The 15,693-nt window shown below is 42.8% G+C and overlaps 1 protein-coding gene across 1 annotated transcript in view; it reads left to right on the forward strand.

Annotated features, from left to right (window-relative positions):
* The window catches only part of LOC126267939 (uncharacterized), an 892,931-nt gene that overhangs the window by 563,789 nt on the left and 313,449 nt on the right, over positions 1-15,693 (forward strand). The window contains exons 4-5 of the mRNA XM_049973250.1: positions 5,985-6,218; positions 10,419-10,584. Of these exons, the coding sequence (XP_049829207.1) occupies positions 5,985-6,218; positions 10,419-10,584 (400 nt within the window). The remainder of the gene's footprint in view (positions 1-5,984; positions 6,219-10,418; positions 10,585-15,693) is intronic.

Below are 15,693 nucleotides of genomic sequence, written 5' to 3' on the forward strand. Positions count from 1 at the left end.
AATTTTGGTCTTATGTCAAAGCGGTAGGTGGATCAAAACAAAATGTCCAGACACTTTGCGACCAAAATGGTACTGAAACAGAGGATGACAGACTAAAGGCCGAAATACTAAATGTCTTTTCCAAAGCTGTTTCACAGAGGAAGACTGCACTTTAGTTCCTTCTCTAAATTGTCGCACAGATGACAAAATGGTAGATATCGAAATAGACGACAGAGGGATAGAAAACAATTAAAATCGCTCAATAGAGGAAAGGCCGCTGGACGTGATGGGATACCAGTTCGATTTTACACAGAGTACGCGAAGGAACTTGCCCCCCTTCTTGCAGCGGTGTACCGTAGGTCTCTAGAGGGGCGTAGCCTTCCAAAGGATTGGAAAAGGGCACAGGTCATCCCGTTTTCAAGAAGGGACGTAGAACAGATGTGCAGAACTATAGACCTATATTTCGATCAGTTGTAGAATTTTGGAACAAGTATTATGTTCGAGTATAATGACTTTTCTGGAGCCGGCCGCGTTGGTCTAGGGGTTCTAGGCATTCAGTCCGGAACCGCGCGACTGCTACGGTCGCAGGTTGGAATCCTGCCTCGGGCATGGATGTGTGTGATGTCCTTAGGTTAGTTAGGTATAAGTAGTTCTAAGTTCTAGGGGACTGATGACCTCAGAAGTTAAGTCACATAGTGCTCAGAGCCATTTGAACCATGTGATCGGTAAACAAATCTCCGTTCGGTAGAGAGTGATATAGGTCTACTATAACAATAAACTTTTATTTCAAAATGTTAGCTACATTCTGTATACAGTAGTGTATAACCTGAAATGCTCCAACCGGAAAATGACAACGTTGCTCATAAACACTGTTGAATTCGTTTCTTAAAGAAGGAAATAGATATTGGAGCGGTCTTCCTGACACATTAAAAATGAAGATGGAAAATTTCTTGCAGATTAATTCCTACATCGAAAGATTTCTAGTGAGGTTTAGGGAACACTTTTCGAATAAGGATGACAGTCTAAGTGCCAATCTCTGCTTCCATCGGATTGCAGTCGCTCTTTGCGCTCATAATTCAATGTCAGTTCCTCGAACAAGGGGCAGTATGTTACTTCTAAGTATCGTAATAAACAAGACCAATAACGAAAATATAGCCACATCATCAAGCTGCATTGTTTGACATTAAGCTGCGAAATAATGATATATTTTTACAAAGTAATTGTCTTGCAGAAGTTTGAAAACGACTTCATAACGAAGAATCACGAGAATCCAAAGTGTGTGGTTTCTAATTTTTATACAAAGAGTGTAAAATTTTCCGGAAAACTATTTCAGCAACAGATACAGGTTTGCTTCGTTACATAAGGAAACTTTTGCAGCAGCACAGTAGAAGAAGCAACTTTCAGCTATCTGCTTTTCTTGAATCAAAATCTAAGTAGGACACGATTCTTTGCGTGACAGTGCGGAACCGTCTGCTACAAACAGTCCATGACAAACTATCATAGCAATGATTCTGAAGAAAAAAATCAGTGCATGCTGAGCCTTACGAGAGGAATGTTGTCACGAGCTACATGTCGAGATCAGACCTTCTGAGAGGCGACTTGGCCACTCACCGCAATGTGATGATAGGGAAGACTTTCTCTTTTCGTGTTAATGTTGTAAGAAATCTGCCTCATAGACTTCTATAAGGATTTTCGTCGTTCTAAACTTCCTTGACTTCACAAGCTTGCAACATGTTTATGTACATGTATGGCATCATAGATCTGTGTGTGCACGTTTTTTGATCTGTAGGTAAAACGTTAGCTTGAAACAAATTTTACAACTGAAACACATGTGGAATTCAGGTCCGTCCTTATTGTCTAGTAATTTTTAGACTATAGCGTTGTACCGATGCCTATAATGTACGTCTATAATTAATGCTCAGTGGCACTACAGCTCTACTATTTATGTCAAATAGTATACAACTGGCAGTGCTGTAAAACAGCAGTTTCTTAATCAGTAGTCGGCACTTAAGTAGGAAAATTTAACTCACGTGATTTTGTTTCCGGTCTACCAATAAGAAATACGTAGAAACGGTAGTGAGATCGGATGCAGAAAGAAGAGCAACGAGCAAGCCGTCAACTAAGAGCAGCCAATAATGAATGTGTGGCACCATCCAACTGGCCAGTTGCGGCTACTTGGCATCGCTGATTACTCGCGAATTTCAAGTAATGTCGTTAATACATACCACGTGCCTTCTGCCGCGTCGTGTCATGTGTTATAATCACCCACCTAAATGGCAATACTATAAAGATGTAGTGGTACTCTTCTTTCTTGGCATTTTTTCCGATATCATCACGTGGCACCATCTTAATCTTGATTTGGCAGTGTTAGTGGTACGGAGGTAGTGATCTTCTACAGACTTTTTTTAAATAATTTGGTTTCATGAGTGAACTTCAGTCGGATCGTTCCTATTTTTACCCCCCAGAAAATTTCATTTTACCCTTGGGGGTGATTATCCCCAGCTTGGGAGGCGCTGTGTGGCGTCCTCTGTGTTATTCAGTGTTTTGGTATTTAACTAATTTGTAAATGAAAATGATAATGTTATTTCATTACAGTCAGTAATTACAAACTACTTTTTTCTCCCGGCTAAAGATTTGGTCAAGTTGCTAAAGAAATCCAAGTTACGTTGTGTTAATGTGTTGTCTGTAATCTGTGTAAGTGTCACTAAATCACAGTTCATACAACAGATTCTATATAGCTATTGATTATGATAGAAAAAGTTATCTTCAGCAAAATGATCATTAAACCCACCGATTATCAGCCGCGCACAACACTGACGTATGTTACCCGAAACAATATTCTTCGAAACTTGTGCGTAATTAATTTCGGCACCATACATCAGCAAGAAAAGTTTGTTATATAGATCTTGTTATGAGCACTGTTTTTTAAAGAACCAATCTGATTCGAATTATTTTCATTAAAATGAGTTCGGGACCACCGATGCACATTTATTTTTACACATTTTTAATAGCTTCGCCATTTATGTCTGCAGAGTTGCGTAATTTGAATTTGCCGCTGAGATAATTGTTAAGATGGCGGCAGATAATTGACAGAGACTTTCTGTTGTTAGGGCAAATTTCCTTTTAAAAGGATAAGTATTGAATTAATGCTTATTAAATTTTACTTTTATATTGTGCTCTATTTAGACTAATTTTCATGAAGCAAACCTTTGATATTTTCGTCTGAAACACAGATAAAAATGCGATACAAATCGCTATCATCAATGGCTGCGCTCCTTGCAGCGGAAAAAAATAATTAACGCAGATAATGCTTATTGGGAGAGGAAGTAAAGTTACAAATATTTATTCACACAGAACTTTATTCTCAGGTAATAATTAACAAATAATTACAATTTCTTAACAGACCTCTGTTTGATATGCGTCTTGCGTCGGCAACCTACAAAAGCCAACCAAAAAGAGGTAAAAACAAAGAAGAGGAACGCAGATCATAAAAGGTTTTTAAAATTATCATTGTCTTTATATGATACACATCGATATGTCCAATTACATCATAAAATAATATAAATAATTAATATTTATAACCGTTTTGTTTTATCTCGCTGTTTTTCTATCTCTCGGCTAGATAATGTTTATAACTGTTAGAGGTATTATTTCCTCTCGTCGCACTTTAGCTAAAATTTATCTCGTCGATGTTACAGCTGGCTTACAACAATGTCTGGGAGAAATTGATTCGTTTGCTACCAGAGGTTTGACCGTGGTCTTCCAGGAACACGCACGGGAGTTTGTGGACAATGTGTATGAAAGCACGATTCGCACATTCATCTTGTCCTACGAATAGGAGGGGCGCTAAGTATGATGCAAACCATACAGTTCAGACCTCATTGTCTCCACTGTGTGACAACCGTGAAGCGGGATATTTGAATGATCCTTGATTAAAGCTTCTTTCACATCCAAAAGATACATTTCCAATTTGAGCCCTTATCAAAAGTTTATATACAAAGTCCGCCCCACAAACCCCCAAGCAAGTAATGTGAATCACGGAATATACCCTGCATATTGTCAACAGGCGGGGCCTGCAACACTCCATCTGCATACTCCAGAAATTACCTTTACAATTCTCGATTTCGTCCCATTAGGAACAAAGTGCTGCCTTCTATATGCAATGAAGTCCTGATCTCATTCGCAAATGTAAACCATACTCAATAAGTTAATATTTGGTTCATTAACCGACAGTGCGGAACTGTGTAGAAATAACAACAACAATTTTGCGTGGCTCGCTGGCCTCCTGGAAGTCTCTCAATTGGACTCCCATTTTCGCGACTTGCCTGTCCATAACCCACCACAATCATCCAACCTGGGAAAACGGTCAAGGCTAGGAAAACACGCAGGTTGAAATATCCAAGAACGGACTGGGGTTCAATCTCTAGACGTGCTGGTTTCCAACGAAGCGCTTAGCTGCTAGACCGCCAAGACCGACAAATATTCTTTGCTCAGGCGATCTCATATAAGTTGTGGCTAGGAACAGATCACTCGAAAATTCTCTATGGGACCTGACAGCGATCCGTCGGAGTATGAGTAATCCACTGAATTCCAGGTCCATATCGGTAACGTCGATATGCAGCAGGATTTTAGAACATATATTGTGTTCGAACGTTATGAATTACCTCGAAGGAAACAGTCTATTGACACACAGTCAACATTGGTTTAGAAAGCATCGTTGCTGTGGAACACAACTAGTTCTTTATTCACTTGAAGTGCTCAGTGCTATTGACAATGGATTTCAGATCGATTCCGTATTCCTGGATATCCGAAAGGCTTTTGACACTGTACCACACAAGCGGCTCGTAGTAAAATTGCGCGCTTATGGAATATCGTCTCAGTTATGTGTTGGATTTGCGATTTCCTGTCAGAGAGGCCACAGTTCGTAGTAACTGACGGAAAGTCATCCAGTAAAAGAGAAGTGATTTCAGGCGTTCCCCAAAGTAGGTGTTACAGGCCCTTTGCTGTTCCTTATCTATATAAACGATTTGGGAGACAATATGAGGAGCCGTCTTCGATTGTTTGCAGATGCCGCAGATATTTATCGACAAATAAAGTCATGAGGCGATCAAAACAAACTACAAAACGATTTAGAAAAAATTTCTGAATGTTGCGAAAAGTGGCCGTTAACCATAAATAACGAAAAGTGTGAGGCCATACACATGAGTAATAAAAGGAACTCGTTAAACTTCGGTTACACGATAAATCAGTCTAAGAGCCGTAAATTCAACTAAATACCTAGGTATTACAATGACAAACGACTTAAATTGGAAGGAACACATAGAAAATGTTGTGGGGAAGGCTAACAAAGGCTGCGTTTTATTGGCAGGACACTTAGAAAATGTAACAGACCTACTAAGGAGACTGCCTACACTACGCTTGTCCGTCCTCTTTTAGAATACTGGTGCGCGGTGTGGTATCCTTACCAGGTAGGACTGACAGAGTACATCGAAACAGTTCAAAGAAAGGCAGCACGTTCTGTATTATCGCGAAATATGGGAGACAGTGTCACAGAAATGATATAGGATTTGGGCTCGAAATTCATTAAAAGAAAGGTGTTTTTCGTTGCGACGGAATCTTCTCACGAAATTCCAATCACCAACTTTCTCTTCCGAATGCGAAAATATTTTGTTGACACTCACCTACGTAGGGCGGAACGATCACCACGGCAAAATAAGGGAAATCAGAGCTTCTACGGAAAGATATAGGTGTTCATTCTTTCCGTGCGCTATACGAGATTGGAATAATAGACAACTGTGAAGGTAGTTCGATGAATCCTCTGCCAGGCACTTGAATGTGATTTGCAGAGTATCCATGTAGATGTAGATATAGAGTGTGCAGTGAGAGTCAAATATAATTACATGTACTGTCAGCAAAACACGGCATTCCAAGGTTAATTGAAGTGTAGAAAGTTTGAGAAGTATGCTAGTGACGCAGGCAGGGAATGTGCTTTGTTTGTCCCTCAGGTGCTGGGCTACACGCTTCTGGGAGCCGTGACGTTCATGGCCCTGGAGGGCGGGCTGTCGTCGCCGCAGCAGCCGCCGCAGCCGCCGGCGTCGCCGTCCAAGCACGCCGCGGGAGTCGACGACGACATCCGCTCGCGCACCGTCGAGAAGCTCTGGTCCATCACCGAGGACCTCAACATCCTCTACAAGGACAACTGGACGCGCCTCGCCGCGCAGGAGGTGCTCAAGTTCCAGGCAAGTCAGCCGCGCGGGCGCACCACCCTTAACCCGACATCTCAGCTCTCTCACTACAGTAGTCTCTAGAATAACAGCTGCTGAATCAAGAGTTCGAGGAACGGCAACTAATGTACAGTGTGTGTTCGAAAGTGTTTGGCCACCTGTTAGTGGCCATTAAGAGTAGGGTCTGTCCATCCTTCACTTTTATGGGGTTGAACTCTGCTGGGAACATTTCAGGGGTGTCTAATTGTCTGTGGAGAAGTAACAGCCCGAAACATCCTGATGAGCCGAAAAATAGTGCTGTTGGACGCTGATGTCTCGAGGAAAGACGACGTTCTAACTTATCCCAAAGGTGTTCCTTTGGGCTCCGGTCGGGACTCTCAGCAGACTAGTCCATCATTTTCAGAGGAGTTACTGCTCCAGATTACTGCCTCACAGATGCTGATTTATGACAGACTACTTCTTCATTCTGATACAGTCATCGTCCCCAAACATTTCTTCTACTGTAGTCACTACGCCACGCTGTAAAATGTGTTCATATCATCTCACATTTATCATTTTAATAAGTGCCATAAGAGTACGACATCCTAACTACGGAAAACATCCCCATGCTGTAACACCACTTAATCTGTACGTCACTTTTAGCACCAGAAGTTGTCGCACGTAACGTTCTCAAAGCATCTGCCAAAGCCAAGTTCTTTCCTTGGCTTGCCATATAGTATAGCGTAGTCCATCACTTAAAATCACTCCCTTCCAGTCATCCACTGCCCAGTAGCGTCACTGTTTACACCACCTAAAGCGTCCCTTCGCACTGGATGCACAAATGTGTAGCCTACTTCGAGTTGCTTGACTGTTGTATCCCATTCTTTTGAACTCCCTACGCACAATAATTGTGCTAGCTGGACTGCTAGTACCACTATGGAAGTCAGGAGTGATTCCCTCCGTTGATTTTCTGCAATGTTTCACAAACACCTTCCACAACGCTCGATGGTCCCTGTTCGTCAGTGTATATCTCCTTGCTCTTGGTTTAGCTGTTGCTGTTCCTTCACGTTTACACTCTACAAACACATCGGTTAAAGTCGATTTGAGCAGGTCTAGTAGTGCTGAAACGTCGCTGATGTATTTGTTGGTCGAGCTACATTCAGCGACTAGTCCACTGAACTCTCGTGGCCGACCCAATCTGCTGTTAATGGTTGTCTACTGAAAACACAGCACTGTCCGATTTTTTATATACTGGCTGGTCTGCCCCTCAATTAGATAAAGAGACTCGATTGTAATGTATTTCACCAGTGAGCTATCTTAACAAATGGTTCAAATGGCTCTGAGCACTATGGGACTTAACATCTCAGGTCATCTTTCCCCTAGAACTTAGACCTACTTACACCTAACTAACCTAAGAACATCAAACACATCCATGCCTGAGGCAGGATTCGAACCTGCGATCGTAGCGGTCGAGCAGTTCCAGACTGAAGTGCCTAGAACCGCTCGGCCACCAGGGCCAGCCTATCTAAACACTACTTCTGCGCGTAACGTATTACGACTTACTATGCATTCGCAACTATTAGAGGAGGTGTTTCAAGTGTCGTTCTAGAATTCGTATGAAGTACAATACTTGTCTGTGCATTGAGATTTCTTTCTGCCACTCTCTGATCATTCTGTAAATTTGGCGAAATCTGTACCGCTCGCTGCTTCAGTTCTTCTGTTCTACCACAGCTAGTGCGGATTTGACTTTCCGTTATTGAAGTGATCTTGGAGGCCAAGGCACATGCCCTGTTGGGCTACCCATCTTGGAGCCATCTGGCGTAAGCAGTAAAAGGTGCCTTTGCCCAGTCATGCGTGTAACTCACCAGGGTCCCAGAAACTGGGTCGTGGTTAGAATGTATGGCCAGTGTGATGGGGACTTAATCCAAATGTTTACATTTCAAATGTATTTGTACTAAGTACGAGAACGCTTCATTCTGAAGTTGACTGGCAATAACGCATTAACAGTTTTCTATCAAAAGGGCTCATTCGCGGAACCATGTTTACGGAAACGGTTTTTGCGTCTACTATTGTGTACTTCCACACCTGATCAACAAAAACATTGAAAACACTGCTCACCTCGCGACTGAAAGCCACGTGGTGACGCAACTGTCACTTGACGCGGTAGGGAAAGAAGATAATCGAGGGAGCGAAGAACTCGCACGCCGCAGACGGGGAAATCCACTGATACCAGTGATTCTGACAAAAGTGCAGATTGTCGTCTGGGAACAAGGATCTGATAAACGGCGAAGCTGGTCTGCTCTTCGTGTGCCCATGTCGTGAGCATCTATGCGAAGTGGTTGAAGGACGCTGAAACCAGGAGCAGGCAACAAGGTATTGGGCGTCTATGTCTCATCACAGATCTCGGAGGTCGGAAACTTCCCACTGTGTAATACAGGGCAGGAGTCGATGTATGGTAGATCTAACAGCAGAACACAGTGCCGCTGCAGGCACAAGTGTTTCGGAGCGTACTGATCAGAGCGCATTGCTGAACATGGGGTTCCGGGGCAGACGGCTTCTGCGTGTTCCCGTGTTGGCCCAAGACACTGTCAGTCACGACTGCATGGGGACGTCGAGACTGGGCTGTTTTTCAACGGAAGTTCATCGCCAGATCAGATGACATACGTGTGTTAGAAAAAGATTGTATTTATTTCCCTTAACGAGCATTCAGATGGGAAAACCTTCAATAAGATAGCAGTGAATACGAAGGTAGAGAACAGCCATGTGCAGTTTCGATCTTGGTACTAATTTTGGGATCGCATAATGAATATTGGCACTGGTCAAGCGAAGAGAATATCAGAAAGCGTTACTGGAAAGTGAACTTGGAAGAACAAACACCGTTCACAGATGCAAAGTGCATCCTAAAAATCAAACAACCAAGTGTGGTCATCAGTTACTGAAACGACTAACTCCGCAAAGTTAAAAAATACCGCACCCCTTGAACTATGCCACGGAAAAGAGTTGCTGGGCGAATCTCACCAAATAAACTTCCAGTACTCGGCAGCGTGCACGCCGGCTGTGAGCAGCAGTTAATAGCGTGCTGCCTCCATCTTCGCGTGTGCGACCCGTGAGGCTGCCAGCGAGAGCGTCGTTCGTGGAGGCAGAAGTTAGAGTGCTGTCTAAACTGAAATTCTAATTTCTCTCGGAAGTTTTGGAAAAGCTCCAAGGAGTCCACGGTAGTGATTCCGAGCTCCATCCAGTCTTTAGCCAAGTTTTGCTGAGATTGCGACCAGCGCCCCAATTTCAAGATTTCGTCACAGCGCCAGCAAGAGTAAGACTTTTTGTTTATTTTGTGGGTGGGGGCACAACCAAGTTCCAGAGAAGCCGTTGAGTCGCTCTGACATGCAGTTCTCGCAAAAAACTTCCAACTTCCACTTTCTTTAAGAAAAAACTGAAGTCCTCCGTGTAGGCACAGCGTCTTTCTTTGCACGAGCGCTTCCTAGTCGCCTGGCGCTTTACCTCCCATCGTGTTAAACATGAATAAAATATATAAGGTGGCGCTACACGAATAATTAAGCCACCTTACAACTTCCTACTGAAGGCCGCTATGGCCGAGCGGTTCTAGGCGCTTCAGTGCGGAACCGCGCGACTGATACAGTCACAGGTTAGAATCCTACCTCGGGCATGGATGTGTGTGATGTCATAAGGTTAGTTAGGTTTAAGTAGTTCTACGTTATAGGGGACTGATGACCTCAGATGTTTAGTTTTAAAAAAATGGCTGTGAGAACTATGGGACTTAACTTCTGAGGTCACCAGTTCTCTAGAACTTATAACTACTTAAACCTAACTAGCCTAAGGACATCACACACATCCATGCCCGAGGCAAGATTCGAACCTCCGACGGTAGCGGTCGCGCGGTTGCAGACTGTAGTGCCTAGAACCGCTCGGCCACCCCGGCCGGAATTTTTCTGTGAGCGAGCGGATGTATATAATTGCTAAATATGGATCTGTTCTCTTAGCATACTCTGAAAGGAACCTGAGTGGTATGCAATCTGGATCGGAGGCCTTGGCTTTTTTAAGTGATTTAAGCTGCTTTGTAACACCGAGGATATCTGTGCTGTGGGGGTGAACAGGAGACTGACGACCTTAGCTGTTTGGCCTCCTTATTCGGCATCGGCAGCAGGGAAGCGGTGTGATTCTGTTCGCTTCGCAGCTGTGGTGTTGCTGGTGATAACTGAGTGCTGGTCGCGCCCACAGGATACTCTGGTGCGGAACCTGCGCGGAGGCGGCGTGCTGCGGCCGGGGGGCGGCGGGGGCGGAGCGGCCGGGGGCGGCGCCTACGGCTACGGCTACGGCGGCCACCACCACCGCTGGTCCTTCTCCTCGTCCTTCCTCTACTCGCTCACGCTCATCACCACCATCGGTAAGTAGCGCAGCTGGCGCCACCAGCGCTCCTCCTTCCCTGTCGTTACCATTAGGGCGCATTCGCAGTGGCGCAATCAACAGTCACCAGACCAGCATCGGCCGACGGTTTGGTCACAATATGGCCTTACTTCCCATGTTAGTTTTTGGCGGGAGCAGCAAGCTTTGGTTAGGTTCGAAGCTGTTCTATCAGGGAAGTACGAATCTATTTCCTCGATTATTGGTGAAACCAGACAAGTTTTACGAATGGGTGAAATGAAGAGAGAAACGTTCTATTACTTACCCGAGATAACTAGTGGTGACATTTAAAAGCAATGTTACAAACACTCCGTCCAATTCAAATAAATTCAGAAATACGTCAGTCAATCTTCGGCGACTGTCATTCAGCGTGCCTGTGAAATACAAACATAAACTTTACAATAAGACAGGCCAGCCTCCGATTTCTCAAACAATCGAAGTCCCGTCTATAAAGGCTTCAAACGTCTGCTTACTTTACAAATGAGTTAATGCGTTAAACATTTGACATTCAGTATGCAAGCCAGAAAAAGTTTCGAAAAGATTCGAGATTACGTTGAGTTTGTTGGAAGTCGCTAAGTGGTCTCATTATGAAATACTAGATGAATAAATTCTGGGTAATTTGCACTACACTTTAAGTGCATACAATTATTAGCGCATCTCAGTGTTCGTGACGTCATATTTCCTAAACTGTCTCTCGTACAACGATATAATTTTACAGGGAAATTCACTGATATATTTAGGTACTGGTTGCAAACAATGTTGCCAATGGAGTTGGTAGTAAGGAAGTAATACATAAAAACGTCGTGCCTGACGAAGTTTCACTTGCTCCATTTGAAACAGAAGCTAGTTTTTCACACATCTAAATATCTATGACTTCATATCTCCTTAATTATATGTTGTACAATGATGTGACTTCGCAGGTATGTTCAGCGGTATGTATGGATACCGTCTTCAAACTTTGTTGCGAATACAGTAATGAGTTAAAACGTCACGTCTGATACCGAAGTTTTACTGCATCAAGCGATAAACTATTTTTTCTTTCATCATTTTGTGGATGAGGGAGGATGGGGGCGGGTGTCAACGAGAAAGTGTTTCGTAATGTTTCGAAATTATGTCTAAACTTGATGCAAGTCAGAAAGTGCTCTCATACGGCTCAATGAGCCAACTCAGAGAATTTGTGAGGCGTCAATTTCACTGCCTTAACACAAATACACAGTTTCTAACTGTAAACTTTTCTTATTGTGTTAAACTGGATGAGTAGATTATGACAGAATTTTAAATTTTTAAATTCTGTCAATAATTACGCGAAACTGTAAAAAACAAATTTTTGTTGGTCCTGCTACTGGGTTCCGGATTCTCAGGTGGTCTGAACACTAAAGCACTGAAAACTGGAAACACATAGCCTGTATCACTTGTGCAAACCATATCTAATAACTGAGTCACCATCCTACTGGCATAAAAACTCTAGTAAAAAGTAATAATAATTCGTAGACAGCTACCTCCCAGTTACGACAACCCAAAAAACCACCACTACAGATATTCTAAGCATCAAAATAAACATCCGCCATCTTTCTCACATGATCACGTAATTTTTAAGGTAATTTTTAAGCTAGGCGTGAACTTTCACATATGGTTCGCCTGCGTTGCAGATGACTTGCCTGGTTAAGTATACACAGGGTGATTCGGGTGCCCTCGAGACCTTCAAAAGCCGCATGCGAGATTTTCATAGCCTCTTTCTCGCTAGACACAAACTATTAGTCCTGCAGAAAAATGAACAGGAATTTTTTGTAGGCTATTTAATGCAGTTAAATTTTGTTCTGGGTTACGTTTTCCCTGGAGGCCACGGTTTTTGTGACATTCTAGAAAAACGCTTGTAAAAGTTGTTTTTGTTGGCTTTTCTTGAATAATTCGAAAACTACGACGTCTAGTGAAAACGTATCACAGTACAAAATTTAATTACATGAAATTTCCTACATGAAGGTCCTATTCATTTTTCTGAAGACTAATAGTCTGCGCATAATGCACGAGAGAATATGAAGTCATTGTGGATTGCAAAACACCCATAAATTGGTGCAGCTGACTTACCCTGTACACGAGGCAGAAATGGCTAGGCAGCCTCTGAATTGTAGAATTACTACCTTTCAATTAATTATTTAATTTCCAAGATGTTTCAAAATTGTGGTTTCCAACAGAATAGCGATTTCAAAATATTGATTCTCAGCCATATCCCTCTTATTTCATTTCTCATAAATGAGGTACCACAAAATGATTTTCTCTTGTCCTAAACTAGAAAATAGATTCCGCCACCCTTTCCAAACACATAACAATTTATTATTAAGTTATAATCCCGAGAATATAACACCAACAACGTCTTCTATCTACTTGCTTTCATATTTTAGACATATAGTGGGGCAAGCCTATTGTTTCTTCTGTAATGCATATATTGATTCTCTTCAAAATTTAGGGGTAAATTAACGTCCAATAGTATTTCATTAACCAATCTTTCTAAAACTTCACTACCTGGCATGTGGTAATGTTGCTGTGGATGAGTCATTAACGTTTACAACAAAATTTCATTAACGTATACAACAAAATGTAAGAACCGTAAGACGGTACCGTGTGGGAGACCATATATAATTAGTTTCCGGTTAGATAATGACTCTTAGCTTAATACTGCACTCTTTCCTTCTCACACAGTTTGTCTCTAGCCAGAAGTACATGATCTGTACCATTGTACGGTATTTCCTGTAACACCATAATACTGTACTTTACTGATAATAAAATTCTGATTCACAGAATATACCACTAGCCTGTATTTTATAGCCTAATGAATTAAGTACATTCTCGACAACCCTGCCATCTAGCAGCGCAGTGTGCCGGCCAGCCTGTGGATGGTTTTTAGGCAGTTTTCCATCTACACGGCGAAAGCTGGCTGGTTCCCCTTATTCCACCTCAGTTACATTATGTCGCAAACACCGTCTCCACGTACGCGTACACCATCATTACTATACCACGCAAACACTAAGGGTTACACTCGTCTGGTATGAGGCGTTCCCAGGGGGTCCACTGGCGGCCGAACCTCACAATAGCCCTGGGTTCGGTGTGGGGCGACGGTGAGATAGATGGACTTCTGTGGCTTGTTGCGGGGTTGTGTACCACAAAGGGCTAGGTCCCCGGTTGAATACACAATAGACACACACACACACACACACACACACACACACACACACACACACACACACACATTCTCGCTGTACGTGAAAATAGACTTTTTAACATCAGAACCCTTAGAAATCCAGACTATGACTCTGACAAAATGTTATTTGCAGTCAGATGATTAAGAAGCCGTTTTTATATTATATTTCCTAAAATTTTCTAGTGTACTGGCAAAAGTAAAACTGGACGAAAGTTTGATAGCCTTTCGTTACTTCCTTTCATATGCAGAGACCTGGTTTCCACGTATTTCAGCCAAGTAAATGTTCAGAAATGTACGATTCTGTACTTCATTGAACGTAGAAAAATAGTATCGTATGTCCAAATCGAAGAGTCTTAATTGGAATCAGTTGTCTCCTACAGTATGTACGAATATGAATTGTAATTATGTCTTAGAATAAATGTAGGCCTGTCAGGAACCAAACTTCGTTTCACTCGTAGGTTATAGGGAAAACACAGTCAGTCCAGAAAGGAGGCAGTTAACAAATCAGTTGTGTGTCACATGGTAGAAAATTCCACAAGTGTGTGGGACCCTTACTGTATAGGACTAACAAGATACAATGAACATGCAGAAAGAATGGCGGAACGAATGGTCGTAGTTTGTGTGACTCACTGCAAAGCACCACGAAAAAGTCGAAAAAAATAAATTGGCCGTCAATTTAAGACACATGCCAATTATCTCGTGAACGTCTACTCACAAAGCCTCGAGAACGAGCATTAAGTGAACCTGCGTATCTTTCCCCATGGTCGATCAAGAGAAGATTAATACCGCGCGGACAGGGGCATTTAAGCTCATTCATCCTGTGTTTCAAACGCGATTGGAAAGGAAAGAAACCATAATATTTTGTACCATGCTAAGCTCCAACTACCAGCCATTTGACAATAGTTTGCACATTATGAGCACAGATGTAAGGGCGGAATGAATGATTTTAATCAGGTAATTTCTCCTTTACAAATCTAAGTTGCCAACTCGTACATCGTGTCCTGATGTAACTCAGTCAGTTCTCTCTGGTGACTCATTCTGATAGAATGTTGACGAAGTGATCCGATAGTTGTATCTCCTCAAATGGCCTCACACACAGACCGTGTCCAGAATCCTTTCGCAGTTTAGTGCATGTGAAACGTAAGTGTCCGCAGCTCGTGGTCGTGCGGCAGCGTTCTCGTTTCCCACGCCCGGGTTCCCGTGTTCGATTCCAGGCGGGGTCAGGGATTTTCTCTGCCTCGTGATGACTGGGTGTTGTGTAATGTCCTTAGGTTAGTCAGATTTGAGTGGTTCTAAGTTCTAGGGGATTGATGACCATAGATGTTAAGTCCCATAGTGCTCAGAGCCATTTGAACCACTTTTTTTTTTAACTTAAGTCAGGTGCCACAGAGTCTGGCCAATTCGGCCAAACCCGAAATAATATTTTATATTTATACGTGACATTCCTTTTATTTAGTCGTTAATAAACTGTTTATGTTGTCTAAAGCAGTTAAGAACTAATGTTAAATATAGTAACATTATGACGTATATCATTTTAACCAGAATGTCACTTTACTTGCTCACTAGGCGACTGACAACAGTCGAAAGACAGAAAGGTGCAGCATCTGCAACATTTTCATTAAAACCCTTCTAGGGGCACAGCAGCGTCATTATAACAATTTCAATTAATAAGGTAACTGACGTCGAGTCTGCCCCGAGGGAGGCCGCTGAAAATACACTTCTGGAAATGGAAGAAAGAACACATTGACACCGGTGTGTCAGACCCACCATACTTGCTCCGGACACTGCGAGAGGGCTGTACAAGCAATGATCACACGCACGGCACAGCGGACACACCAGGAACCGCGGTGTTGGCCGTCGAATGGCGCTAGCTGCGCAGCATTTGTGCACCGCCGC

Source organism: Schistocerca gregaria, chromosome 4 (genome assembly GCF_023897955.1).
Source record: "Schistocerca gregaria isolate iqSchGreg1 chromosome 4, iqSchGreg1.2, whole genome shotgun sequence".
In the NCBI taxonomy this organism is placed as follows: Eukaryota; Metazoa; Arthropoda; class Insecta; order Orthoptera; family Acrididae; genus Schistocerca; species Schistocerca gregaria.